This window comes from Phlebotomus papatasi, chromosome 2, assembly GCF_024763615.1.
Source record: "Phlebotomus papatasi isolate M1 chromosome 2, Ppap_2.1, whole genome shotgun sequence".
In the NCBI taxonomy this organism is placed as follows: domain Eukaryota; kingdom Metazoa; phylum Arthropoda; class Insecta; order Diptera; family Psychodidae; genus Phlebotomus; species Phlebotomus papatasi.
Window position 1 is genome coordinate 82,921,589 of NC_077223.1, and position 26,070 is coordinate 82,947,658.

General features: G+C 34.4%; 1 protein-coding gene across 1 annotated transcript in view; it reads right to left on the reverse strand.

Annotated features, from left to right (window-relative positions):
* The window catches only part of LOC129804698 (uncharacterized), a 230,411-nt gene that overhangs the window by 75,914 nt on the left and 128,427 nt on the right, over positions 1–26,070 (reverse strand). Inside the window, exon 3 of the mRNA XM_055852238.1 lies at positions 25,799–25,935. Coding sequence (XP_055708213.1) covers positions 25,799–25,935 — 137 coding nt within the window. The remainder of the gene's footprint in view (positions 1–25,798; positions 25,936–26,070) is intronic.

Consider the following 26,070-nt stretch of genomic DNA (forward strand, 5'->3'; position numbering starts at 1 on the left):
CGCACGTTCATGCCTTCGAATAATGTGAATTTGTTTTGTTTTTCGTAAGAGATTTACACAAAATTATCACGGAATTATCAACAATTGATGATAAGCTAACTAATATTTAATAGAAATGTGTAGGTCTTATAGAAAAACTAAAAGAAAATTCACATAATTCGAAGGCGTGAACGTTCGAAGGGAGAGTACTTTGCCCTACGCAAGACAAAAGAGAAAAAATCAAAACGACAGAAAGGATCAAATGAGCCGCTGCCTCTTCTCTCTGGGCAGCTTATTCCTAAGAGTGAGCTATGAAGAATGCATCTTCTCGATCTCGAGACGACGAGAACGAAAGCCAATTGATTTAGCAAGATGTTGGACCTGAAGCTGGTGAGGACAAGGAAGGCTATCCAGTTGTTCTGGCAAGTAGTATATTCCGATCCCTCGGATATCACAAAGGTATATCATTTAGGAGGAATTTTCGGTCTAATAGGTTGTAGCAGATTGTGAACGGAATAATAGACCTTTCTTGATTTTTTCTCTTTAATTCTTCACGACGTTTCGAGGATGGATGTCCTCTTCATCACGTGATTTTTCCTCCACATTCGAAACCTGATGAAGAGGCCATCCATCCTCGAAACGTCGTGAAGAATTAAAGAGAAAAAGTCAAGAAAGGTCTATTTTTCCGTATATCATTTATGTACCGTGGGCCGTAGGTCCGGGTGACTCTGCCCTCCAAAGAAAACTTTGCACCCGGGTTTTATGCAAGCTTTTCTATAATTCGAGTACTTAAGAATAATTTTCACCGAACGGACATGATAGATCGGATCGATGTAGACTATCCTTAGGGCCTCGACAGTCTTGAAGATTAGCCGAGAGACGGTTTAGCGTAATTATATGCGAAATAATGATTAAACTACATTTCCATAATTTTCCACTAAGTCGTCTCTCGGGTTAAGTCGTAAGTGTGTCTAGGGTATTAAGTACTATCCTTTCGAAGCTAAGACGCCGGTGGACGCTTGTGGCTTCTCTTCACATTCTTAAAGAAAAACTTACGAAAAGCAGACGGTGAGAGTCACCTGGCTCTAATTAATAACTCGATCTCTTAAAATAGTGTTATCACATTTTCTAATTGACTAAAGCCTATAGGTAAAACTAGAATCTTGGCAGTGTTCTTTGGACCCGTTCTCAGATTAAAAGATTGGAAATTATTAGCACATAAAACATTATTTGCCCTAAGGTTCACTTGAACAGAATTACAAGTATTAAAAGGAAAGTTATATGGGCTTAAGGCCTAAGGCTTAGCCATAAGACTTAACAGTTCTAATTTCTAATCAATTAAAATTTTTGGAAAAATTTAATTTAGGATTGAATTATTAGGGATTAACGACCTGTTAGATTCTCAAAAAAAAAAACAAAAACAATAAAATTAGTTGCTGTTTGGGTTTTTGAAGCCCTCTGAAACTGGGCTAAACCTCTAATCTGAAAACCGCTTTTAGGTGTAAAGATTTAACCTATCTTCTAAGTTGCTGATTCCAAAACTTTCTTCAATCACAATTTTTCTCCCCTTGAGGTTGCTCAAAGTTTCAAAAAGAGGCGTGGCTAAAAATAACTCGTAGGCGGAGGCTATTAAGTAAATCACATCCTACCTTATTGTATCTCATTTTTTATTGTTTTTTCTCTTGAATGAATAAATTACAGATAGCGTATCCATTGTTTAATATCGCATTACTAAAGAATATAAATCCATAGATTTAATTATAGTTAAGCTGACTTAAAACGCAATTTCCAGAGTGGTGTGTAAGAATTTAATAAAAAAAGGACAAAAATATCCACAATTTAGCATGATATACTTTCAGAGATTCCTTGCATTTATCACAGTGTTTTCCATGTAGTCGTATGTTTAAATTTCTCATACTGCGTGTTTATGCTCCATAGATTGTGGTTTAAAGTACACGAAGGGTGTGATGGCATTTGCGGTGTCAAACACTATATTAAGCTCTCGAGGGAGAAATGACGGGTTTTCAGTGGGTGGATGGTGTCCTAGTAAAATGTTAAGGGTGTTTTTTTTTGGGGAGCAATTTCACTGAATTTCCACTCTTCTGTTTTATCCTCATCCAGTTTCCCTGCCCTACCAATCAAACCAATATCGTCGATATCTTACTTTTGTTCTTCCCCTTTCCTTCGCAATATTAAAAGGATATTGTTCAGCCATGGATATTTCTATCCTCATTCCTTTTTCTACCCCTAAAATTGGGTGTCTGAAAAGAATTTCCTGCTATATTGGTTATATCACTGAATGCGTTATACTATCTCAATACGGGAGTTTCTGTCTCTTTAAAACACTTTTTATGTTGCATCTGATATGGCGATAAACATAAAATTGATTTGTGTGAGAGTAATTTTTATGGGAAAAGAGTTGGAGCTGCGACAGTGGAAAATCCATAAAAAGCTTTCTCATTCACTTCATTTTCGTTTCGTTCCGGGTTTTCTTCTCTGGTGCTTAATCTCTGGTTTATCATCCTTTGGCACCACAGATGATTTTTCTTTTTAAATATTTTTTCAATCCGGTTTTTTTTTAATAAATATCAAATTCACGAGACTATAAAAATAAATGAATTCACCTTTATTTGAAAGTATAGGGGGGGGATTACAACAAGTTGATAAGGACAAATTGTGATGAGGTAGATTGAAATTTAATATGCTGATGAGCATGTTAACTGAGCAAGTGTCACTATCAGATTTATAGTGCATTAGACCTCAATGTCACGTACATCGAAGGATAGACATTGTAATTTACATTTTTGAAAGGAAAATTAATTGGTTCATGTCTTTGTTGCATTGATTGAGATGATTTGATGTTCTTGACTTACTGTTAATTACTAAATTTAAAGAAACTTTCTAGCAAGAACTTCTACTTGTGCTTTAACTTTAATTTTAATGCAATATAATTCAATTGCATCTACCGCATTAGGAGAAAGTGCCCATTCTTCGTACGATCCCAAGCTTCGTAATGATTAATTTTTTCCTAAGTTTCTGAATAAATGTGACTCTGTAATATATTTTAGAAACTAGACATTATACCTTAGTTTAAAAAAATGTGTCACATTTATTTAGAAAAATAGGAAAAGTTACGTTATTACGAAGTTTGGGATAGGATTGTACGAAGCATACAGAATCCCGAATACCAAAAACCTGAAAAAGCAAAGTTCTGGGGAGACAGAATTTTGAATGAGTTGATATGGGGAGTGTTATGGGATTTTAACCCATTTAAGATCTTGATTTTTCGGAATTTTGATCCATTTGGTTGGAATATTGGTTTTTCGAGATTTTGGCTCATTCTGGATTTTGGCCTTTTTAAGAATTTGGCTTTCGAGTTATTGGGTTTAGGGATTATGGCTCATTCAGGATTTTAACTTTCTGGATTTTGATTCATTCGGGATTTTGGCCCTTTCTGATTTTGGTTTCGCGGGATTTTTACCAATTCTGGATTTTGGTTCTTTTAAGATTTTAGTTTTTTAAGATTTCGGCCTATGCGGGAAATTTTGGCTCTTTCAAGATTTTGGTCCATTATGGGTTTTGGCTATTTTAAAATTTTGGCTTCTCGGGATTTTGACTTATTCTGGATTTTGGCTGTTTTAAGATTTCGGCCCATTCGGGATTTTGACTCACCAAGAGTTTTTGCTCCTTCAAAATTTTGGCTCTTTCAAGATTTTACTCTCTCGGGATTTTAACCAACCCTGAATATTGGCTCTTTCAAGATTTCGGCCCATTTGAAATTTCGACTCATTCGAGATTTTGGCTCTTTCAAAATATTGTGTTTTCAGAATTTCGACCTGTTCTGGATTTTGTCCATTCGGAATTTTGGTTTCTCGGGATTTTGGCTTTTTGGAATTTTTATTTATTTTGGATTTTGAGTATTTGAAGATTTTGGCTTCCCGGGGTTTTGGCCCATTCTGGATTTTGGCTCTATCAAGATTTCGGCTCATTCAAGATTATGACTCATTTGGATTTCTTTCTTTATCAAGATTTTGACTTTTCAAGATCTCCTCCTCCTGGTTAAAATCCTTTCGGGATTTTAACCAATCCTGAATATTGGCTCTTTCAAGATTTCGGCCCATTTGAAATTTTGACTCATTCGGGATTTTGGCTCTTTTAAAATTTTGTGTTTTCAGAATTCAATTCCATTCGCGATTTTGGTTTCTCGGGATTTTGGCTTCATGGGATTTTTTTTTTAGATTTTGAGTATTTCAGGATTTTGGCATCCCGGGGTTTTGACCCATTCTGGATTTTGGCTTCTCGGATTTTTGGCTAATTCTGGATTTTGTTTTCTTCTTTAAAAATTGGCTTTTCAAGATTTCGCCCCATTCGAGATTTTGCTTCATTCGGAATTATGACTCTTTCAAGATTTTGGATTTTAGAAACTTTGATCCATTCTGAATTTTGGCTTTTAGGGTTTTTGACCCGGATAGAAATTGAATTAGAGTTTGATAAATACAGAAGTGACTTATATGCTTTGAATTTTCATAAAAAGTTTAATGCATTAAGAAAATGATTAAATCAGTTGAATAATACAGGATACAAAAATTATCTTTTGAAAGTAAAGCAACAACTTCTTTTTTTGCAAAAAGTTACGGTATCATTTTCAATACTTTTCCCCATTTTATGAGGATGGGAATACTTGAGGGTGAGGTTCTTTTATATGGCTTGAAAATTTTTAATAACTTTTGCTAAATGAATATGAACTGTGTTGAAGCTAAGTATGTCCTATACCTTTCTTTTTTACAGTTTAAATGCACAATTCGTGATTTTAAATTATTATCTTCATATTTTATCTATACATTACCTAAAAAAAGAACTTTTCTTGTACTGAAATTCCATATTTTCGTATAGTTCTCTTTCTCCCCAAGAAATTTAAATATCCTTGAATCAACTATAGTAAAGTTTAAGAGAGTTGTTGGTTTTTAATAGGTCACTATCGTCACTACATATACTTTAGTGTAGCTTTTAGCCCTCATGGTGCATTGTAAATCTTTGCTTTATCTTGTGGCCGAAAATGCTATGGTCCACTCGTTGGGGTAGAAAATGTCCAAAGGGAATAAAAAGTTATTGGGTTGAATAGAAGTTTTCCGATGTTATAGTAACAGCAGAGCATGAGCAAAGGGGGAAAATTTGAAAGGCAACACAAAACGTGATACAAGACGAAATGCATTATTGCATGATGTTACCTGGGATGCAAAATGCACTTCATATATGTTGTTCAGGGACTTACATGAGTGACTTTGCAGAGAAAAAGAGTAATACAGAAAGCTTTTATGGGTAGTGCAGATTCAAGAACTTTGCAATGCAGTTTTTCTGGTATAACTTCACACTGAAATTGAAAGCTTTTCATACGTGCATCAACACTTCATCTCAATGTGGAATTTTTCACCTTTTCTTTGGCACATCGATTCGAAGTTGAGCAGAACTCCTGGGGAATAGAAAACCCCCAAATAAATATCCAATTGAATGCTTTTTTTTGTAAATTTTTTGGATAACAAATATTCCCTTCGTGACAATTTTTATTGTTCTCTGGATGTTGTCACCAAAATACGAAATTTCCACCATTTCACATCAAAATGGAAAATATTGCAGAATTGGCACTGTGCAAATATTACAGTAAAACACAAAACAACGCTAGTGCACTAGACTTTCAGCCAAAACTTTATATTCAATTCTGTATAAACATTGTTCAGTTGATGAAAATTGGAATTTCTAATTAGCAATTTAACCAATGGATTTTCAGTTACGATTGTCAGTGGTTTATTTCAGTTTGTACACTAAAATGAACCTTTAATTGGCAGTAGTTTTGAATTTACTACAGTACAATATTTTAATATTCTTGTTTCTATTGCACCAATTTTCTATACCTATGCTTCATTACATAGCAAAATTGTAATGCTTTGTTGTCACTATTTGATTAATACATTATCAAGTTACACGAAAGCTCATAAAAGCTAAAAAACTAAATGAAATGGAAACATTTTATTGCCTTTAGGGTGGACATATTATTTTTGACGATGAAATAACCATAAGTTTTAAATTTTCCTGACTAAAAGTTGCTGTAATTGTTTAATTTATTGCAGTCGTTAACTTATCTTTAATTTTTGCTGAAGTGACATCTAACTGAACTGTACAGTAGACTCTCGCTCATTCGGTTTTTTTTTCTATCGGACGCAAAGTTTTTTTTTTTGACAATTTTCACGTTTGATTTTAAAGAAAATTTTTTCAAATTCGCTGTACTTCCTCTTGTTTTATCGTGATTCTTTATATTTGACCACTTTTTGTAGAAATTACAATGATTTTGATGTCCAAATCTCTCGATAATTTTGATGACATTTTGCCCCATATGCCCGATTGAGATAGAGTCTACTGTACTTTTCGATATAGGCTTATGTGAATTTTCTTTTAATTTTCCTAAGAGACTTACACATTTCAATTAAATATTAGTTGGATTATTATCAATTGTTGGTAATTCTGTGATAATTTAATGTAAATCTCTTACGAAAAAACAAAAGATTTTCACATTATTCGAAGGCATGAACGTTCGAAGGGAGAGCACTTTCCTCTACTGAGCCTCTTGTTTAGAACATTTTCTCGCTAAAAGACTCACTAAATAAATTTTTCTTCTTAGTATCTTTAAATCTATCACTCCTGGCCATTGGAAATTCTAGAACAATTATCAGAAAATATTAAAATATCCTCTTATGCACACCAATGCGCTTTAACGAAAACATTTACGAAGTGAGGTAAAAAGAATTAAAATTATCCCACTAAACCATTCAAACCTCAGTCTCTATAGATCAAAAACCAAGCACTTTATTCAATACGAAAATGGTGTATTGTTACTAAACCAAGTTGAAAAAAGTCGGTTATGCAACTGCTCTATCTTTGAGTTCGCGCAGTAAAAAGCGTGGCAAAGCATCCCAGGCTTTGCGAAGTGCTCGAACTCTTCTGCCGCTTAATCGCCACCACGACATTTCTCCACTGGACAGTAAAAGACGATAAACTGTCTTTTTTTGTACTAAAATTAGTCTTAATACGTTTAAAAATAAATTGATATGTAGAGATGAATTCGACTCAAATGTTGGACACCTTGGCTGTATATTTGGACAGCTAATCCACCTCAATAGAATGCTCATTCTTCTCCATTTCAAGAACCAATCTTACCAAGTCCTCTTCCTGTTCATATAAAGGAAACGTAGAATGTCACAAGAAGCCCGGAAACTTTCCATATCATTCATTGAAGTGAGATGACTTCGTTACTCCAAGTACGCTCGGATTCGCACATTCCCTGGACTTTTCGGAAGCTTTTCAAGACTTCTCTCACTACAACTCGTTCGTAAAGAAGGCTCTTTTGTTTCTCTAGTCATTTATACAACCCAAAGGTTAAAATTTCACGAAATTTCGAAAGAAAAACACTTGTCCAAAACAAGAAGTATCACTTCACTGGTGAATCTCTTAGAAAATTCACCATATTTCACATGAAAAACGTAATTCACAAGGCAAATCTCACTTCAGGTCAAATCAACAAGTCACTTTAAATGCGAATCAACACAATATTTAGTAATATCATTTAAAAATATCGAGTAAGGAGTAAACATTATTAGTACTCCACCACAGCTAAATAAGGCTGAAGTAAACACGAAGATCTGTCATATTTCTCGTAAGCAATTGCTCACACTGAATTTTCAATAAAGCAATTCTAACTCAAATCATATTCAAAATTTAACGTATTTAGTGTGATAAAATCTTCCAAAAAGAACAAATATTTAGATAAAATTCATTATTCGTCAAATATGGGAATAAAAATTCATAATTTTAATCAATTTATTTGTAATGTCCAGTTTTACCCTCAAAGTGTCCAAATTTGGAAACTGTCCAAAATGATGAGCTCTTACCCTATATTTTATTTAAATTAAGTCTAATGAATTTTATTTAAATGTATTCAGAAACATGTTATATATATTTGAAAACTTTTAGCATTTATTTTGATTATACGATTCACTTCACCCTTTGAACAAACTTCTGGCATTTTCCGTGGGAAAATTCTCGAAGAAATGTGAGGAATATCGTTATCATTTCAGTCACATAAGTAACGATTGAATCTGACAAGTGCTCTGCGGAGAAGTTTGTATTATAGCAAATAGCATAAGCCCTTTGTCTGATATATATCCCTAACAATGCATTGAAAATTGAACACTAGTGCACTTTTACAATAGCATCTAAAGTTTGAGACTTTTAAGATACAGAGAAACAATGCACAGAGATATTCTTATTGATTTCATTCACAAGAAATTTCCACAAGAAGAACTGCACAATATTGAAAGTTTTCCATCGTTGGACGAAGATGGAAAAACTATTGAACAAATGATCCAGAACTTTCATTAGCTCTATATTCGTTTTTTTTTCTTTTGCTGTTCTATTATTCTTTATGCTCAATACTCCTATATATATTATTTTCTTCAAACTCCACCAATAGGAATTAAAAGGAGGAAAATTTATGGTCAGATCAAGTGGAAAAATTAACACAATTTATGTGTCTCATGGGAACTTTTCCTTTGCTTACATTTTGACCTTTTCGCCCAAAAAGTCTTTTGGGGTGAAAATTGAAGGAAAATCTCGGTGGTATTCAAATTAGAAAATGGAGTTTATAGTGCGCAATTAGTGGATTTAAATTGACTCTTCACTGCAACTTTTAGCATCTAATTCAAATTCAAGGGTGTTTCCAGCTAAAAAGTTACTCTTCCATCCAACGCAGACGGATTCGTGGAAAACTTTATCTTATACCCCCTACTATAGAGGGGTTTGCAAGAAAAAAAAGGATATTTGTGTCGGTGGACTTTTACAATCCAGTATGAATATTAATGTCTGTTTCATAGAGTCTACGTCAACAATAAAAAAAATGAACAAATCCTTCTCTATTTTTCACCGTAAAATACATGATATACCAAGAATTCGATTTTATCGCAATTTGAATGCCTTTGATCGAAATTCGGCAATGAAAAGGGAAGCTTAATGGGAATTTTCATATATCGATATCTGAATTTTAGCATTGGTTTTCCATGAATATCTCATATGAGAAAATAATACTACATCTGTGATGATAAATTTTTGAATTTTCATATAAATTCATACTTACTGCAAATACACGAAGAACAATACACAAAGTACTATCAGGCCTATAATTCTGCTTAAATTTACATAATCCGATTATTCTGCAGTCAAATATAATGTTTGTTTAGATGAGGCTATTTTGTAATACATTAAACTTTGAATGAGAAATAATAGATGTCACCATAGTTGCTTGCATTTACCATAACCTCAATAATCGAAGTTTGTCACATTTCTTAGTGTTTCTATTAGATTTAACTAATTTTCGTTTTTATCAAGACCCTCGAAATAAACTCTGGAATACCGTAGATGCGGGACCCTCCCCCTGCTTTTCGTATGCTTTCCTTTAAATCTACCACTTAAAGATGGTCTTCATCAATCGGACATGGGAGATATAATCGGTGAAGCTCATTCTCAAATACTAGAAATGAAGGGAAGCTTACGAACAGCAAGAGTCAAAGCACTCTCACAGAGGTCAAAGTCACCCGCATTTACAGTATTGTTGTAAAGATGAAACTTTTATAAATGAGGATGAGGAAGAGGCTAGGCTGGGACCAGTAGCATTAAGAAGACGTAGGGTTATCCTCAAACTTTACGGTTTATTTAACTTAAGATTTGGGCTCATAACTAAGGGGATAACGGACCCTTTCCAGTTTTCTAAGGCGCATTTAGAGCGTCAGGCGACATCCGGTCCGAAAGCGTGGGCAGCTTTATCCTTATCAGGTTAATAAAAACGGATCTCAATATTTGCCAGTGGTAGCATTAAGAAGGCGTAGGGTTATCCTCAGTCTTAACGGTTTATTTAACTTAATATTTGGACTTATAACTAAGGGGATAACGGACCCTTTCCAGCTTCCTAAGGCGCATTTAGAGCGTTAGGCGACATCCGGTCCGAAAGCGTGGGCAGCTTTATCCTTATCAGGCTAATAACAGCAGATCTCAATATGAGCCGATGGTACTAAGCCACATTCCTGTCGACAATGCGACATCACATGTGATCAGAGACCACTAACTTATAGGGATAGACGAGACGTCTTTAAGCGTAAGTGACCTCATCTCTGATAGGATCTAAAAGACGACAGTGGTGTGCTTTTCGTTTGGCAGATACTACACTACCCGTGGCTAATGATGAAAAGCCAATAAATTTGACAGGAGTGACACATAAAACTCTCAAACGTCTCAACACGGAGAAAGTCTCAAAAGAAAGGTTACGCTTCAGATAAGCGATGGCTCCCTCAGGCAGGCAGCGGGGGCAAAACCCTCGGCTCTCTTTCTGCGTAGTAGGAAAGGGGGGCAAAAGCCTCGAACACTTCCGGAAGGATGAACGCCAATTCTGCAATAGAGGAAAGGGGCAGTAGCCTCTACGTTTCCTGGGGCAGAAGGATGCCAGCTCCTCAACCAGTCAGAAGGGACAACAGCTTCGACGCTCTTTCTGGTGGGAAACCGCTTAGAGGGGGCAAAAACCTCGGCACTCTGTCCAGGTAGAAACTGCTTATTTCCTCGCCCAAGGGAAGGAGTCACGACCTTGGTGCTTTCCAGTACATTGCAGATCGGATTCAGTCCAGAATAAAGGTTTATAGTGACTATATCTGTTCCATGATGTGCAAGGAGGCCGGCTTGCGCAGTCACGGTGACTATGGAAGGGAGTAAAGGCCTCGGCACTTCCTGGAACGTAGTATATCATCCTCGTATCTAGTCTTCTCCAGTGAAATTGTCGAAGGCAATAGCTGTGACCACACAGTTCGAGGAGGCGAGCTTATACGGGCTTCAGATCTATGGCTTAGCTGTCTGGCTTAACTCCTCTTATTCCTCATCAAGCATGACTTTTTAAGAAATTGTTGTTTGGGATTGAATATTAAGGGCAAATGATTCATTAGATTTTGAAAAATCAATAAAATTGCTTGTTATCAAGATTTTTGAGATCTTCGGGAACTGGGCTAAACCCCTAGTCCGATGCCGGCGTTAGACGACAGGATTCTAGGCATGGCCAGGACAGTGAAAGAATGTCGTGGTCGCGATTAAGCGGCAGAAGACGCTTTAGGAGACACTCCTTTATGTAAATCTCGCGGTTCAATGCGCCCATTATGAAGAACTCTTGGCTCCTACGACCACAGGTACTAATCGCCATCAAAATCACGATATTTTTGGAACCTTCGAGTAGTTCTTGAACCTGTACTTCTTAGTTATATTCCTAGGGGAATCAGTGGCTCAGTAGGCAAGACCGTTGGCACTTGGGCGGATCGATTCCCCGGCTCGACTTACTGTTGTTGGAGCATGGAAGAAGCATCCACAATGCGGGGAAGGCGCTCCTGGGTGAGTCTACAAACGGACTAGCAGATTCTTCTAACACTGGGTATGGACATTGTAAAAATGATTACTTTTGTAATGAATATATCTCGATACGATTAATAATAATAGTTATACCCGTCTGAGATTTTTCAGTATAAAATTGCTGACTAGTAGGGGAATTCTGTAACGACATGACAATGTCTTATGACAAATTTTCGTGAAAAATTGGGGAACAGGACAACATTAAAAACCAGTGAATACCGAATGGTCATTACAATGAGCTTTATGAAGCCCTTAGTAACTGATATGAATATGATTTTCAATGAACTTTTCCGAATTTTCCATATAGAAGTTTTAAAACTTATCATATGATATTGTCATACTGTTACAGAATTTCCCTGGAAGGTGTTTGAAGTCGGCTTTTACGATCGTTTCATCATCCATCAGAATGCACCATTCCAAATCCTTCACAAGTTTGTCATTCAACCTTCGGGCCCTAGTTTTGACCACTTTGGCATTGGTCATCATTACGATATGGGCTGCTGACTGGGTTTTGTAAGTACTCATTCTCAAACCATTTCTCTTTTTGATCTTTTGTACCAGGGTGGATGAGATACCCATTTTCTGGCCACATCTCGTGTAGAAGCAGAGGGGTGAATCTTGAAGTACATAAACAACTTCTTCTTCATTTGTTGGTCTTTAATTTCTCGATTTTTATCACATTTTGGTTTTTGAGCAATAGTTTTGATTTCTTTGAATCGTAAAATGACGTTCCGGACTTTCCTACGTGAGTTGTTCCCAGTAATTTTTCCTATTTGTGAGTGAAATATGGATTTCGAAGATGCATTTCAACTATGGTTTCATTTTTGCTTAATTTCTCACTGATTATATAATAAACATAATTAGATAAGAATACCATTAAAAAAAAAAACAAAGCTAATGAATGACACTAATATCGTTCCGCACTCTGTCACGAGGTTTTGGCAGATTAACAAGTAATTTGTTTAAATTTTATCGTGGACACGCTTTACTTTAAACACTTTTCTTAAGAATTCTTGTTTTTCATTTTATTTATTTATTCTGGTTAATTTTCATTTAAAATTCAATTAATTTCTCAAAAGCAACAACTTATGTAACTGTAAAACAAAGGTGATGAGTTTTAAAATTACTTATTCGACACTTTTAATCTGTCACAAAGTTAATTTGTCAATAAAAATTTTAATGTTCATTTTATTAGCATCAATAACAAATTGTCACATGAGCATTCAATTAATAAACTTTATTCTTTGATATTATCAACCAAAAAAGCATTCAGAAAACTTCAAATGGCATTTTTTTTCAAATAAAATTTTTGACAAGTTGAAATTCGACACAAATTGGTAATTAATTAGCTTTCAGAGTTATCCAAAAAATGTAGGTATTTATACCACACCACATCTCATCGACATTTTTTCAATGATAATTAAAAATAGCACAAAATGACATATTTTTGATGGGCAGCATAAAAGAGTTTGTAGGTATTATGGTATTCATCAAAATTGACTGTGGTTCGTTATGTGAATTTATCAATCTTGTTATAACGGATGAAGCAATTTTGAGGTCCCATCATCACAAGGGTCAGTTCTCAACTGTCATTGGCACAAATTAAAATTGATTTCCATGGAAATGTTTGGAATTCAATGGGTATAGTTTGCAAAGGGTGGGCATGAATTTCAGTGGGGAAAAGCTTTAAAAGCACTTCTCACACCTTCAAAATATTCCAATTTTCAGAGGCATGAGGAGAATTTATGTTTGTCGTTTAGAGGAATGTTTTAGCAAAATTCACCCTCATGTCGAAACTTTCCACTTGACTCGCGAAACTGACTATTAATTGGGCATTTATTGAAATAAACTCATGCTAAAATATTTTTTAGACAGTTGCACTTTACTTAGTGGGTTGAGAGTTTTTATTTCCCATGAAAATATGCTATATTCTCCCAATTTATTGCGAAAATTTATATTCAAAAAGAGTTTCAAGCAGTTTTTGAATTGTTAAAATTTATATTAAAAAAATGGAACAGAAGATATTTCAATTGGAGAACTGTTTTTTTTTTAATGTTCTAACCTGATGGTTTATGTTTGGAAAAAAATATAAGTTTTTATGAAAAAGAAAAGGTGAGTTGAATACTGAATCCTCTCGTTCAGTAATAGCCTTCCCTATTGGCTCCGTTCAGTAATAACCTTTCGAAGAGACAAAGCCACTCCAAAGCCAAGCCAGACCTATTCGAAAATCTACCGGAAGCCTAAAGTGCAAGTTCATATACCCACCGCTTTAGCGCTGATTGTTCTGCCATTTCGAATTTCGATATTCTTGACACTTCAAACCGCCAACAATGTCAACAACAGTGTGCAAACGTTTGCTGCGAAAAGTGAATTTTTGTGTAGTTTTGTGGATTTTTATTATGGAAGAATGTCTTAATTGCAATTTTATTCAAAGAAATGTCCTTTTGATGAACTTATTCACTTTTGTGTAACTCGTCGGTTTAAACGTTCGAACTTCCAACGGTTTTTTAGGTAAGTTCTCTCTGATATACCTTCGAATCGGTAAAGGAAAAACATCAACCGGAGAGAGTTCTCAAATCGGGAAGGTTATTACTGAACGAGAGGATTTGAGAACTCTCTCCGGTTGAGGTTTTTCCTTTACCGATTCGAAGGTATATCAGAGAAAACTTACCTAAAACCCGTTGGAAGTTCGAACGTTTAAACCGACGAGTTACATAAAAGTGAGAAAGTTAATGAAAAAGACATTTATTTAAATGAAATTGTACTTCAAACGTTCCGCCATCCTGAAATTCCACAAAACTACACAAAAATTCACTTTTTGCAGCAAACTTTGCACACTGTTGACGATTGAAGTGTTAAGGATATCGAAATTCGAAATGGCAGAACAATCAGCGCTAAAGTCGCGAGCCCATGAACTTGTACTTTAGGCTTCCGGTAGATTTTCGAATAGGTTTAGCTTGGCTTTGGAGTGGCTTTGTATCTTCGAAAGGTTATTACTGAACGGAGCTAATAAGTCATTTTAAAGTTCTTAAACCTATGATTGTTTATAAGCTGATTTCACTCTGTCATGGCAAACATTCAAATAGGGACAGTGCATCTGAAATTATTGCCATCATCACCATAATTTTCACGCTTATCCTTATTTGAGGTCGCAGGTCTAGAATACCTAAATTGGCAGCCTACGCCTGTCCATCCTACTTCACTTCAGAAGGACGTTTGCGATCGATCCAAAGGCGCTCCAAGTCAAGATCCTGAATTTGATTCACCCATTTTGTTCTAGGTCTGCCTCTAGGTCGAGGTCTCCTCACAATGGCTTGCATTGCATATCTGAAGAATCCTTATAAGTTAGTTCTTCTACATAAGTTCCTCGATACTTGATCTCGACGAGTGATTCCCTTAACCGCCCAGAGGTACTTCATCTCAGAAGCTTGTACTCGCGATCTTACTTTTTCGCTCATTACCCAAATCTAATGATCATAGGTGAGAATACGAATGACCACAGCTTTGAAAACCGATAATTTAGCCAAACGATTAAGCTCGGCCTTCCTCAACGCGTTTCTGCCCAAGTCTATAGCTTACTTCAGAAGCTTCAGAAGCTTGACCGATACGCGATAGATTTCTTTTAAAAATGTTAGACGACCGTAATCTTATTCATTTCTTCTAAGACTTCTTCGAAGAATTTCTTTGTCATAAATTTCCAACGCAATAGGGGAGATTGGGGCAAAATTTGTCAAAACGCAAATTTCAATATTCACTATTTTCTAAAATAAAAGAGACTGAGACTTGAAATTTCTATTATAGTTAGCCTTCATGAACGTTCTTAAACTTACAAAGTTTCAAGAGATTCGAGGAAGGATTATGTAAAATAAAAAATTATGAAATTTTGAGACCCATTTTGGAATATTTTTCTTAAAGAAAATATAAATACTGATTAGCTCAATTTAAGCACATTTATCGTTAAGATAGAGAAAAATTATCTTCGACAAAGTTGTAAAGGAATAAATTTACTATAAAAATAATTTAATATATTTATTTATGTACTGAGCCACTAGGGCCATTTTGTACATTTTTATGTTTACATAAATTGATCTGATCAAATTTCAATTAAAGATAATGGGTATTTCGCGAAATTAAACTTAAATTTCATTGTACAGATTAATTTTTTTCAGAAATTCAATAATTTTGAGTTCAGAAGCATAGTCTTCTTTTAAAATATTTCTTAAATTTTGATTTTGGAAAATACTTGACCTTACATCATCATATAAGTTACATTCTATCAATATGTGTTCAATGGAAAGTGAAACTCCACAAAATTCACAAATAGGAAAATTATCTTTTGTCATTAAAAACTTATGAGTAAGTCGACTATGGCCTATTCTAATTCTGTTTAAAATAACTTCATTTTGCCTACTATGAGAGTTCGAATAGATAAAACCAAAAGGATCAATTTTACTCTTTTTTAATTTATTACTAGGTGATATATTTGCCCACAATAGATTTCTTTTTTCCAAGATTTTTGATTTAATGTGATTTTTTTGATCGTGAAACGTAATTGATAAGTCATCAACTAATTCTCGTGTAGCACCTTCGGCAGCAGCTCTATCGGCACGACTGTTTCCGTAGATGCCAGAGTGGCCTGGTACCCACATTAACTTTAAGTGCGGATAATTTTCCATTATAGAGTTTCTAATATCAGATACAATAGGATTTTTATTATTTAAATTTAAAATTGCTGAAAGGGTTGATTTACTATCAGTACATATCAATCTCTTCTCATTAACTGAAAAAGGAAAATGACAAACAGTTTGGATTGCTTTAGCTTCAGCGCTAAATACTGAACATTGATCGGATAACTTTAAAGAAGACACCGAACTATCAGGATGGAAAATCCCTAACCCTACACCTTGTTGGGATTTAGAACCATCCGTAAAGTAGATTGACCAAGATGAATAACGTGTATTACAAATTTCTGAAAAAATATTTTTAAAAACTACAGGAGAAGTATTTTCTTTAATATGGGCAGAGAGAGTTAAATCAATACTATCTAAATTAAAGGTCCATAATGGATGATTCGGAATATAGTTTTGAATAATCGGAGAATCTACTACGTTGAGGTCATTAGCTTGCAGTGTAGCTCTTGAAGTATAGGGCAAAGATCTTTTCGAAGAATTATTAGAATTAAAATTAAACTGATGAATAGGAATATTTGGCACAGATTTAGCTCTATAAAAATAATTAATGGTTGTGTATGATATTCTTTGTTCTATAGAAGGAAATCCAGATGCAGCATAAATACTTTCCACAGGTGAGGATCTAAAGGCGCCAAGTGCTGCTCGAAGAGCGGAATTGTAGACAGGTTCTATAATTTTAAATCTGCTAGGGATAGCAGAACCATAAGCAACACATCCATAGTCAATTCTACTCAAAATAAGAGCAGATACAATTCTTAAAATTTGAAGCTGTCTTGCACCCCAGTGAGTGTTACTTACAATTTGAATCACCTTTAAGGACTTAGATAATTTTATCCGTAAATCAGTTAAGTGAGGAGTCCATGTTAATTTCTTATCAAAAATAATGCCCAATATCTTCGTCTCGGATACAAGCCTAATTGGAAAGTTATATAAGAAAAATGTAGGTGGGCTGCAATTACGTTTAGAGCAAAAGTGTATAAATTCTGTTTTCTCTACTGAAAATTCCATGCCATGGGAATTACCCCAACACTGTATTTTAGAAATTGCGTTTTGAATATTACTTTGTAAGATCTCATCATTTTTATCTGAAGACAAAATAATTAAATCATCTGCATATAAAAGAAATTCAATACCAGGACACTCATCAAGAACATCAGTTAAGCTATTGATAGCAATTAGAAAAAGAGGGACGCTTAAGACAGATCCTTGTGGAACGCCATTTACTTGAGGATAAATAGCAGAAGAATTCTGCCCGATCAGAACTTGAAAGCATCGTTTTTCAAGAAATTTTTTTATAAATTCGAGAATATTCCCATTTAAACCCCATTGTATTAATTGATGAATTATAATAATTTTCCACGTTTTCTCGTAAGCCTTTTTAATATCAAAGGAAACACAATGAGTATGTTGATTTTTAAGTCTATTTTCTGTTATATAAGATTGAATAAAGGCAATATTATCGTTAGTAGATCTACTATTTCTGAAACCTGACTGTCTTGGTGAAATAAAATTATTAGTCTCAAGCCACCAATTGAGACGTTTAGCAATAATTTTTTCTAAAACTTTACTATGACAATTTGTTAAAGAAATCGGACGATAACTACTTGGAGAAGACGGGTCTTTGGATGGTTTTAAAATTGGAACAACATTTGCAGATCTCCAACAATCAGGGTAGATCCTTTCAGATAGAATACGGTTAAATAAATCCAAGAGAGATTTCTTAGTTTCAAACGAATAATTTTTAATCATATTATAAGTTATGCCGTCTGGTCCAGGGGATTTACCTTTCAAACTATTTAAAACAGAAGACATCTCAAGAAAAGAAATTGGAAAATTCATTTCTTCAGGGCAAGACGAAAGTGGTATTGGAGGGTTAGAATTTTCTAAATCTAATTTTACTTGAAGAAGATTTGAGTTATCAAATGAATCATTGGAATTTTGACTAAATTCGTTGGCAAGAATGTCACTGATTGAAGAAGGGTCAGTAATAAAGGTATCATTAATTTTAAGCTGTTTAATGTCTGGGGATTTAAATTTTCCCTCTATTTTCCGAATTTTATCAAAAACATCCTTCGAGGTGGTAGTATTGGAAATGTTTGAAACATAGTCTTCCCACGATTGTTTTTTGTATTTCAAAGCAAGAGATTTAAAATGTTTTCGCTTGACATTAAAATCATTAAAATTTTCATCCGTCATTAGTCTTTTATATTTTTTTAAAGCCGTCTTAGATGCTTTTAAAGCTATCTCAAGCTCATTGTTCCACCAAGGTACAATGCGTTTTTTTGGTTTCACTTTTGTTTTAGGAATATTAGAATTAGCAGATTCAATAACTGTAGAAGTAAAAGTATTTACTGCGGAATTGACGTCTAAATTTTGTAAAGAAGGCATATTACTTTCAATTTGATTTGAAAAATTAGTCCAATTCGCCAAATATTCCTTCCATCTAGGTCGTCTATTTAAGTCAGGATTATTATCTATACATTCAATATAAATAGGAAAATGGTCACTGCTGAGACTATCATCGCTTACTCTCCAAGTAAGGAGAGTAAATAGTCTGGGACTACATATAGAAAGGTCTATTGTAGAAAAAGACTTGTATCCAGGATGTAGATGTGTAGGGGATCCTGTATTTAAGCAAACTAAATTATTGTTTAATAAAAATGTTTCAACTTTGCGACCTCTTGAATCAATATGATTGGAACCCCAAATAGGGTTGTGGGAGTTAAAATCACCCACTATTAAAAAGGGCTCAGGAAGTTGGGAAATTAATTCATCCAAATCAGAAATTTCAAAGTTTTGAGAAGGACTGATATAAATCGAACAAATGCAAAGACCGGATAAAATAGAAGTCTTGATAGCTACTGCTTCCAGTGATGTTCTTAACTGAATTTCTGAAAAGTAAAAACCATTTCTGATACAGATAGCTGCTCCACCCCAAGAGTTATGAAATTGGGGAAAGCTACTAACAATATTATATTGTCTTAAAGAAAGAGGTTTGGATAATTGATGATGTGTCTCTTGTAGGCAAATTATATCAGCATTAGTGTCTTTAGATAATCTTTCTAAATCGTGGAAATTGTTGAAATACCCATTAATATTATATTGAATAATCATTTTTAAAATTTAGATTTGAAAACAAAATTAATTTAAATTCAATAAGAATACAAGATAAGACTTAATGCAAGTTACAAGTCCGTAAGTGAACTCATGTCGAAATCGTCTTGCCCGTCTAGTGTAGCACTAGATTGGACAATCAGCTGACCGGTCTCACGTAGAGATCCAAAGGCGTTTTTACCGGCGCCTCCATAAGAGACACCAAGGGAGGAAGCCTCAGGAGAGACTTCCTTGGAGGTTGCCTGGGGAGAAGTATCATCCTGTGGGACAGGAGAAACCTCACCTGACAGGAACATTTCTGATGAAGGAGACACTGAAGACTCACGATCACTGAGGGCAGCTCCCCTCTTACCATTGTTGACGTTGAAGTGAAGATTTTCCTCGCTGTCATTGACGATGAGACGATCTTGAACGTTTGAGGCATGTCGTGGTTTTTGGGCAAGAGTCTCGCTGTAGGAAGCAGTTGTACGATGGGAAGAATTGTACATCTTCTTGGCCATAAAGTATGAAACCTTATGGCTCACTTTCAACTTCATGATATCAAATTCCCGTTTGAAAGTAGGACAAGAACGAGCCCAAACTGGGTGATCATCACCACAACTGGCACATTTGGCAGGAGCTTTGCAATCTCCATCATGGCTGGAATTAGCACAGCGGGGGCAAATTTGGCGCTTAGACTTACATTTTGATTGAATATGCCCATAAATTTGACATCCATTGCATCTGATAGGGTTGGGGATGAATTCCCTCACCTTCAAGGGATAGTAGTAGGAATCAATCTTCTCCGGAACCTTCGGGGAGTTGAAAGTTAGCACAAAAGTGCCGGTATCTTTCTTCTGCTTCTTCCCATTCACTGTCACAGTCTTCTGGATTCTCTTCAGGTCACAAACATTGAACTCACGCAGCTCAGAAAGCAATTCCTTGTCTTCCATGTGAGTGTAATCATGGCAGGCGATGACACCTTTTGATGTATTCAGGGTACTATGCCAAGTGACTAGAACATCTTTTCCACCCAATTTTGTCAATTTCAGAAGCCTTTCTCCTTGAATAGCGCTGAAAATCTCAACAAGTAGCGTTCCGTTGGCCAAAGGTTGCATCTTTTTGACGTTTCCTCCACAAGCTGCTTTCATTTCTCTCTTCACTTTGAACACTGATATCGATTTAATCGAAACATTCTCTTCTACTGCTTTCACTACCAAGAATTTGGGCTCATTGCCCTCATCAGCTGATCCATAAGACACACAATTGTTTATTTTCCTTTTTTTACTTGTCGAAAGAGTGGGAAAATCACTTTCGTTAAGATTTGACAGCACTTCAAACCGATTGTTCGAAAGTCCACCTCTGTCGCTCATGGCGACACCGCCGCTCTGAGCGGCCATCTTAACAAACACTCACTTCTAGAAAATTGTTTTTTTTTTTTTCAAAGACGAATTTCACAAAAAATAACAATCCTGCACAGAAACCCACAAGCTTAAAAGTGACTATAGTCTTTAAATAGCAGACAGAACAGGTATTTGTCTTTAGAAATGCACTCTTTTAATGAAAAAATCACAGTAATACGCAGACCAAAAATCTTATATCCCACCGCATGGAGTCGCTCCTTTCTTTTTCACTATAAAAATATGTATATTTGATATTTTTAACGTTTGCGAGAGTAAAACGTCACAAATTATCCCAAGACTGACAAAATTTGCCCCAGCAATTTTGCGAATCTCCACAAAATCGACCTTTAGAAAATGATTCGAAAATAACATTTCTTTCGAGATAGAGGAAAATTGTCTTCTGCAATGTTGTAGAGCAGCAAATTTCCTATAAGAATATGCTCATTATATAATAAAACGTTTGAGTTTTCTCAGAGCTCGTGAAAGAATTAAATATGCGTTTTGATAAGTTTTGCCCCAGTCTCCCCTACCTGTTGATAGAGCATTTTTGATGCATTTTACAATTACAAAATCCTGAATTGTTTTGTTCTTTAATAAACAATTAACTCAAAAACCAACTTTTATGCATTATCAATTTTCTTAATGCAGCTATGCTAGATATGACCTTATTATATTATATTTTCTAACTTCCGTGTTTGCAATTCCCAAAATTTTACTTATTCCCGGATTAGCTTTTGGTTCATCACTAAAATATTAAATTCTAATGTAACCTTATAATTTTGAGTTTTCACATAAAAATCTTGATTATTTATTTAAATTCCATTGTCTCTGTTATAGGATTTCTTCTTGTCTCATTCTTGAAAAAAAAAGAAAGAGATTTGGTGTCACATACTCTGAGTGACGCTTATAAAAATAAGAACCAACAGTTTTATTCTTAGATATAGAGAAATTTTCCGACAGGTTTTCCGAAACTCTGATCCGTATTAAATTAAAGGAGTTGAATCATGTTACTGAATCGCAAATTTAAGATGACTTCAACAAAATGATGTTTTCAATTCCTAATCTGGAGTTGACCTGCCCAGTAACGCAAATTCGGTGTTTGTACAGTAGTACGACAAGTAGTACTCTGTATAGTACTTGCCTTATGGAAATTTTAATGACCGTGACACAAGACGTTCCAGGAACTTTGTTCGGGGTTGAGTGGTGAAAATGCTGTGGGGAATTCGCAATTTTTGAATTTTAAAATAACGACATTTTTTTAATTTCAACTGACCAACGGTTTTTTACCGGTTTTAACCGTATTTTTAATAATAAATCTAAAATATATACTAAAATTAAATTTATTTGCATTTAAATTTATAAAATACAAATTATTAATTTAATTACAAATTTTTATGTTATTTATATCGTACTTTCGCGATTTTAGTGGAATTTTGAGCATTTTTGGGATTTTTTAATTTTTCATTACATAATTAGATAGAAAATTGTGTACATTTTAAATCCGGTTTTATCTTAAAAAGGTTTATACTGAACATTTTCCTTAATTTTAAATTTTCATAAATATTTTTTGCTGATTTTCTTAAAAAGATTATTAAAGAATGGCGTTTCATTCATTGTAGTGATAAAAATTAAATGATAATTAGGCACAAAAAACTATTTCTTTCAATAATAATTAACTATTGATTAATATTTTATTAAAAAAAAAGTGTTCTTGTATTAATCCATGCAAAGTGTCACATTTGTGAAAAATCTGAGTCAAATCTCCAGAAATATTATGTGTAATACTGGTATTTCCTAAGAATAAGAGTGGCGTATCGAGCTAAAATAACATGTTTTGCATCAAAGATTCATTTTTTTCTCAAATATAGAAACAGAAAATATGTCCAGGAAATGATATTTCTGTATCTCAATAATTGACGGCAATTAAGTTACTTATAGAAATAAAAACAAAAAAATAAATATTTTAGAACGAAAGTTATGTGTTAAATATGAGCAGTCCAATCTAAATACTTGTAAAAAGTTCCACTTGAAATATTAATTATTAAAATACGAAAGAAGTATAATGTTTTAGGGTTGCCATCTCAATATACCCAAATGCAAAATGTGCTACTTAAATCGTGAAAGTGCGAATACCATACAAAATCGAGAAAATTTGAAAAAATTATTAAAATTAACTAGAAATTATGTTTTCTGCCGATGTTTTCCTAACCGCTTATGTCCGTCCTTCTCGTCATTTGACGTAAGTTTATAGTTGCTGGCTCTCAATAAGTGCTAACTCGGTGCACTCCAGTTTTTCTGTAACGATGATACAAAATAGTTTTAAAAATCCCATATAAAAATATTTTCTTATTAAAATTAATAAAGAAAAAACTACCAAATAAATTATTTTTAACATTTTAAAGACGATTGGGTCACCCGTGTGACCCGTAGATAAAATATTTTTTCCTGACTACCTAAAGTTATTTCTTTTTAATGTTTGTGCCTTTTTTTTTCGCTATTTCTTAACTTTACTCTTCAAAAGTTAAAATGAAAGGAGGGGAGTGAATGGGTAAAATCAGAGGCATGACATTTCCTATGTTTCCCATATGTTTCTAGCGCGCCGAAAAAAATTTTGGGTTTATTAGCTGTTTTCTGTCAATGTAGAATGAATTAGGAAAAAATATAAATCCAAAATAAAAGCCAACTTAATATTGAATAGGCAACCGAAAACCCGAAATTGGCAACCTACGTAGTTTTGGAGATATCTCGTGAAATGTGTACGAAATCAGGGAAAAATTTACACTAAAATCGGTCGTATTTTTCAGAGCTAATGTCACGGGTAAAATTATTTGTATTCAGTTGTTAGTGAATGGATTTTGTTTTATTAGAATTTATTTTATAAAATTTTACTATGTAAAAAATTAAGAAAAAAGCTTACATTTGAGATAAGGTGCAGTTGACTGCACTTTCTGATAAATATTAAAAAATCAACAATTTTTAATAATAAACGGCATTGAAGATCTTCAATCTAAGGGTAAGATGCATGAGATCTATGAGATCACCTGTAACTCATCCGATTGGGCTAAAATTTTACTATGTTGTAGCTGATGTCAAGACCTTTTCAGAACGTATCTATGTTTCAGTCTACGTCAAGCATTTACCTAGGCTCACAGTTTTAAATTTTGAAATATTCATATTTTGGCGGCCTTTATTTTTTAGTCTTAATTATTTGAGACCTAAATGAAATATCTCAGTAATAATTAAAAATGGTGAAGACTTTTATTTTAAATATTTATTTACTTTTACATAATTGAAAAGATATAAACGAAAAATTCATATATTTATATTTTTTATTTTTTAATCTTTGCGACAACAGCTTTTCAGATCCTCAAATAATTTGCTGTTATAAGCAAAAACGTTACTTTTCTTTTTCTTTATTTGTTAGACCACATCTTCTAACAATAGTGCTGTCTTTTTGTGATGGTTTCAATAATGGAAGTGCACCGTAGTTCTGTATTCATGAGAGTATCATATTTTTTAAAGTTGTAGGAATTTAGGATATTTTTTTTACAAATGTCCAGCTATTTGCTATATTTAAGCTCAAAATTGAGCAATTTTTAAATTACTTTTTTTATATTCCAATTTTTTTAAGCAAAACCCTTTTGTGAATAGAAAGTTACTACGCTCATATAAGTACATTATATTTTTCATTAGAGTGACAATTATCATTCATTGGTATCGTCAGAAAAATTTCTTGATTTTTTAGGTTATTTTTGTCCCTATCATGTAGAGGTAAAAAATGCACCGAATCAGACTGTTGGATTTTACAAGGTTAGATGTAAAACGTGTCACTGATTTTGATTATCGGTTTCATTTTCATTGTTCATTTTCGGCCAGTAAAAAGTATTTCGTCCTTAAAGGGTTAAACCTAACACGCAGATCCACAAGGATTGAGGAAATACGATTATTTCATCCTTAATTACGATCTGAAACCCTAGAAAAGATACTTCCGGACAGAAAGTGTTTGAGAAATGAAAAAAATGTTGCCCTAAATTACCCTAAAAAAAATTAAAGAAAAAATCCTATCAAAGAAATCCTTTTTAAACCCAATACACTTATCCATGGAGATTGAGGAAATTCTCACACCTTATTATAAATTAAATGTGGGGCCCAAAAAAGGCTTCCGGATGGAAAATGAATTAGAATGAGGTTAGAGCTTCCGAATGCAACCTTTTTTTTATCTACTGCCCAGATATTTTTTTTTCTTATTAAGCAACACTACTAACTTGAATTTGGGACTCTTCAAGAATATTTTATTAAAAAAAAATTGCCTTGGGAGCCCCAAAAACCAAAGGACGCTCACTAAGCGTCACTTTTATATTTCAGTGTTTTTAAGACCTAAAAAATGAAAAACTCTACAGAACTGCAATCAAATTATCACGTACCTGTACTGTTCTCTGGAATCCTGCTGGTCAATTGCTTGAAAAAACACTAATTTATCATTTTTCACTAATAAGAAAATTCACAAAACTCTGAGGAATCAGCCATCTGACAGGCGAATCCGGAACAAAGTTCCAGGAACGTCTTGTGTCACGCTGTACAAATTTTCCATAAGACAAGTACTATACAGAGTCCTACACGTCGTACTACTGTACAAACACCGAACTTTTGGTGGTGAATGTGGGGAAAATACCGTAGCGCCGCCGCATTGGTGGCCACCGCAGAGAATTAAATTAGTTTTTGATGGTGACCACCACGCTCTGAAGAAATTGAGGGGTCGCCACCGTCAAAATTTTTCGAACCCAAAACTCTTTCGTTACTGGGTGGAAACCGTGTTATCATAACATAACGTATTTTAGAGTTTCTTGTCTTAAGGTGTCACAAAGGTAAGACAGTGTAGAGAAAGTTGTACATATATAAACTTTTCTCAGATCACGTGCCTCATGTCTCGGAAAATTTTATACGTGAACTGTAGAATGAAAGAGTTCCAAGTGTCACTAGAAACTGGAATACCCGTCTGCGGTGGATGATGTTCCACTCTTTGTCAATATTTAATAAGGACTTTGGGATGGAGTAAAGGTGATTTTAACTTTAATGTAAACACCTTTCTTTGCCATACACACATATCAAGTCTTTGAAAATTCATGGTGAATGTCCTCCCAAACTTACCTGAACTATGTCACCTTGATCGTGACCCGACGCCGTGAAGGTAAGATGGCAGAGGAATGGCAATCGGGTCCACTGGGGCGGGGGCACCCGGAGAGCATACGTTCGACCCACATCTCCGTAGTAGGTTCGATTGCACACTGAAAATGAGAAAGAGAATATTGATTAATTGAGGGGAAAATTGAAAAGCCACGGGAGGGCGCAAGATAGGGGGTGCTATATACAATATTTTGGGGGTAAAATCGAGGGATTCTGCAATTAAAGTATGCGGAAGG